This window comes from Cynara cardunculus (assembly GCF_001531365.2).
Source record: "Cynara cardunculus var. scolymus isolate 2C chromosome LG 13, CcrdV1, whole genome shotgun sequence".
In the NCBI taxonomy this organism is placed as follows: domain Eukaryota; kingdom Viridiplantae; phylum Streptophyta; class Magnoliopsida; order Asterales; family Asteraceae; genus Cynara; species Cynara cardunculus.
In genome coordinates, this window is record NC_037540.1 from 13,073,353 (window position 1) to 13,077,817 (window position 4,465).

A 4,465-nucleotide genomic window follows, 5' to 3' on the forward strand; every position below is an offset into this window, starting at 1 on the left:
GAAAACAAAAAAGGAATTAATTAATAAACTAAAAAAAGAATTAATTAATAATTTAAATAGAAAAAAAAAACAAAAGATAAAAAAACTAAAAAACAAAATAATAAGAATAAAGATTAGGGATGCCATTAGTACATTTTAAGGGTGTGTTTGGTGCGCTGGACAAGGTGGGACAGGACAGAACAGAACACATTTGCCTTACGTTTGGTGTGGCTTAATATGGAACTAAGTAGAACTAACTAGGACAAGGGTGGGACAAGCGAGTTCTCTTTTACCCCCTAGAACTAAGTGGAACACAGACTTTTTTTTACCAAACTACCCCTTCCCCATAGCCTCCATCGCTTCCTTTCTTCCCCACTTCCTTTTCCCGTATCCTCCACCGCTTCCTCCATAGCTTTCCATCGCTTCCTCCATCGCTTTCTTCAACCTCTTCGCTCCTGCTCTTGCACCTGCCAAAGACGCCGCCCCTCACCACCATATTCCGCCCCAACAACCCCTCGATTTCCCCAACAACCCCTCGGCCCTGTTCAGACGTCTTCAACCTCTTCGCTCATGCTCCTGCACCTGCCAAAGACGCCGCCCCTCACCACCATATTCCGCCCCAACAACCCCTCGATTTCCCCTCGATATTTCACAGAAAGCGAGTGGTTTTGGCAGAGCATCGGCTTAGGCAACACAGTCAAGATTGATTTATGCGCCTCATGTTCTTACAGGTTCCAAACCATTTCCCCCCTTTCTAGATAATTATTTATGCGCCTCATGTTCTTACCGATTCTTTAGTTTGTGTTCTATATCTTGGCCTCTGCTTCCTTAGTTTGTGTAAACTGAATTATGCGCTGATTAATGTAAATCAGTTATTTTAGCTGTCATGAAATATGAATTTTGCTCTACTTTGTTTATGAATTTTGCTCTAGTTTGTTTATTGTTTGGTGATTGACAATAAACGCCTTTTCTTACTGTTTTATGTAGAATAAATGCATAAATTGGTCATTGGGGGTAAATTGGTTATTTTAACCAGTTCTGTTATGTCCTGTCATGTCTTCAAACGTTGAACAGATGTCCTGTCCTGTCATGTCCTGTTCTGTCTGCGCACCAAACGCACCCTAAAAGTGCCATTAGCCTTCTTCAGGATGTATTTATTATTCACAATAGGAGCCTCAAAATAGGGAGGATTGAACCTAATCTTTGATAAGAATCTACATTTTATATAAATCACAAGTTTAATTAAAAGATATAATTTAAAAACAAATTAAAACTTAAAACAAAAACATAAGACCTCGTTAAACATACATAACGGTACATATGTCCCCGTTAAGACAATATTTTTAAAAACAAATTAAAACTTAAATGATTAAGGGGCCTTTTACCAAATAAATGCTTACCGGAAAAAATTAACACTATCATTTACTTACCAGATAAGATTTTAGTTCATCAAAACGACATCGTATACAACAATTTACCCGGTAAACACTTATCATGGTAAGAGTCGTTGCCCTCATTTATCGGGTAAGACTCTTGGTCCTTGTCTTGTTCTTATCAGGTAAGATTTTTTATCCTTACTATATTCATCCGATAATATAATGTATTAAATTGTCTAAGAACCCCGTTAAACATACATAACGGTACATATGTCCCCGTTAAGACCTCAACCGCTAGGAAGCTTCCCAAGCTCCTCCATACCAGACACTCTTCTATAAACCCCCAAACTTCCATTTTCTTCAGTAACAAAAGAATCATGAACATCGCCGATCTCCTCATTCTCCTCCTCCCTCTGTACTTCGCCATCCCAATTCAATCCTCATCATCACCACCCCATTTCCTCAAATCATTCACACAAAACTCCGGCAATGAAACCATTAACGTCGCACCTCAGGAGTACTTTGAAGTCACACGCCCACTTCCCACAGACGCCATTACTCCGGCATGCTCTGTCAACGTACTCGATTACAACTTTGGGTACACCTACGGCAGTCCCCCCGTCACTGTTGACTACATTCCGCCGCCGGTGACCTGTAATTGGTCCCTTGCCGTCCTTGAGTTCCGAGCTGAATGTAAAGGTGAGCAGTACGACCGTATCGCCGGAGTCTGGATCGACGGAGTAGAGCTGTTGCGGACGAGTACGGCTCAACCCACCGAAGATGGAATCTTCTGGACTGTTCGGAAGGATGTGACTAGGTATGCTTCCATAATTAGGCAGGACAATCATACACTTTCAGTCATGCTCGAAAACATTGTGAACGACGAGTTCACCGGTGTTTATCACGTTAACGTCTCCTTTCTTTTTTACTCTGGTAAAGACGTTAGGGTTCCGTTATCTGTCGTTTCGGGAGATTCAGAAACTCATCGGCTGAATAGAAAATTGATTTCTGTTAAGACTCATGGAAATGAGGATAAAATTGAGCTTGATCGAGTATTGAATTTGTTATATCCATATGATAAGCCAGCCGATTTGATTATCCCGATATCTGGGGCTATTGATGAAGGTTTTTGGTTTAGAATTCAAAATGAAACCGATGTGCAAAGAAAAAATGTCCAAATTTCTCAGAAAACTTACAAAGCAGTGCTTGAATTGTATGTTTCGTTTCATGGAGACGATGAATTCTGGTACATGAATCCTTCGGATTCATATATAGAAGCCAATCATTTGGCCACCGGAAGAGCTCACGGAGCGTATCGTGAAGTTCTGGTCACAATCGACGGGATATTGGTCGGAGCAGTGATTCCTTTTCCGGTGATATTCACCGGCGGAATAAATCCGTTGTTTTGGGAGCCGGTTGTGTCCATTGGAGCTTTTGATCTTCCTTCTTATGATATCGATTTAACTCCATTTTTAGGGCTTCTTTCAGATAACAAATCTCATTCAATCGGACTCCAGGTTGCTGATGGCATTTCATTTTGGCTGGTGGATGCAAATTTGCATCTGTGGTTGGATCATTCAAATGTAAAAGCGGAAACTCTGAAATATAAAGTCCCATCTATGGAGATTGAACGTCAGAATCAGTTTAAACGGCTCGATGGAGAATTCGAGTTAGAAGGAGAAAGGGAAAGCGAAGCTAAAGGGTTAGTAACTTCAAGCTTTGGCAAACTGAAAATCGAATACACCGATAAAATGAAATTCAAGAGCAAGCTCAAGTTCCAAGATCAGGGAACAAGGAAACGACTCAATCAGCGGGTCAACAGGAATAGCAGAATAACCATCACGGATGAAAATGGTGAGTTGATTCAAAGCTTACAAGTAAAAATCAAATATCCTCTGAATATCAACATCAAGACTGGGCCCGGATCAGATCCAGATACTTCTATAATGAACACGACGGTGGTGCAAGGGCGAAGCGAGGCGTTTTACGACGTGAATGATTCTAGGGTTTTGAATCACAGTCAAAATTGTAATGGTTCGATGGTGATAAAAGGTAATGCTGTTCTATCGGGTACAGCAGATAATCATCAGATCTACGATTACAAGGATGGGTTTGGTTGCTATTCTCGAAATGTTGATGTCGTCGGTGGTCATGTCGTCGGCGATGTTGCATCGGCGGTTTGTGCCTAATTCTGTTAGGTTACTTTTCCCACTGCTATCGTTTCCTAAATTGCGTTTTTTATCTAGAATTATCTGTATGTGTGTTGTGTATATCGGTTGTTTGTTGTGTGGGCAATTTGGTCTTGCTGCTTATTGTTAATAAGATTATGCAATTGTCTCATCAAATTAGTTTAGATATGTATAAATTGACTCCTATATTTTTAGGGTGTTTGGGATTGTTTATAAAAACAAATTATTGACTTATTTCAATATAATATTGATAATAAGCACTTTTGAATGTTTTGATAAATATTTTATATCGGTGTCAAACTAGTAATAAAGAGTTTTTGAAGAAGTTAAAACATTCTAACTTATAATAAGTTCATAAGCACTTTTATAAAAAAATATAAATTATTTCAAATAAGCAATTCCAAACAACCATTTACAGTTATAAAAAAAAAGTAACCACATTTTAAAAAACAATTTTGTACTTTTATGATACATTGCATAGGTGCCAACAATATATGCCTTAGTTGTTTGAGGATATTCAATAAAACAGAGAAAATGGAATTTTTGTTTACATACTGGCTTCATATAATTTGGAAAACACCAGTTTTCTTGAAGCTTCTTGTTCATATCTTTCATCAAAAGGCCTATTCGATAATATATTCAAACAATTAAGAAAGAAATATAATCTTTGTTTATAATTTTTATTTTGTTGTTATTTTAATTATTAATAGTTTGACTATATATTCAACTCAAAAAAATATACGAATTTATCTTGATTTCCTTTGTATTTCTAATTGTAAATTTAATAGTTTTTAAATAGATATAATTTTTTATTTAATATATACTTTATTTATACTATATTATAAAGCATTTGACTAAAATTCTTAAAACTCTTAAATTCTTAAAAACTCTTAAACTCATTCATCCCTATCCGATTTCATC

The 4,465-nt window shown here is 37.4% G+C and overlaps 1 protein-coding gene across 1 annotated transcript; it reads left to right on the top strand.

The window, feature by feature from the left end:
* The first annotated feature begins 1,732 nt into the window (after positions 1-1,732).
* Positions 1,733-3,695, top strand: LOC112524788 (peptide-N4-(N-acetyl-beta-glucosaminyl)asparagine amidase A-like). The gene has a single exon (XM_025134741.1). It carries the CDS (start codon positions 1,733-1,735, stop codon positions 3,542-3,544), a length of 1,812 nt encoding a protein of 603 aa, XP_024990509.1. The 3' UTR covers positions 3,545-3,695.
* The last annotated feature ends 770 nt before the right edge of the window (positions 3,696-4,465 follow it).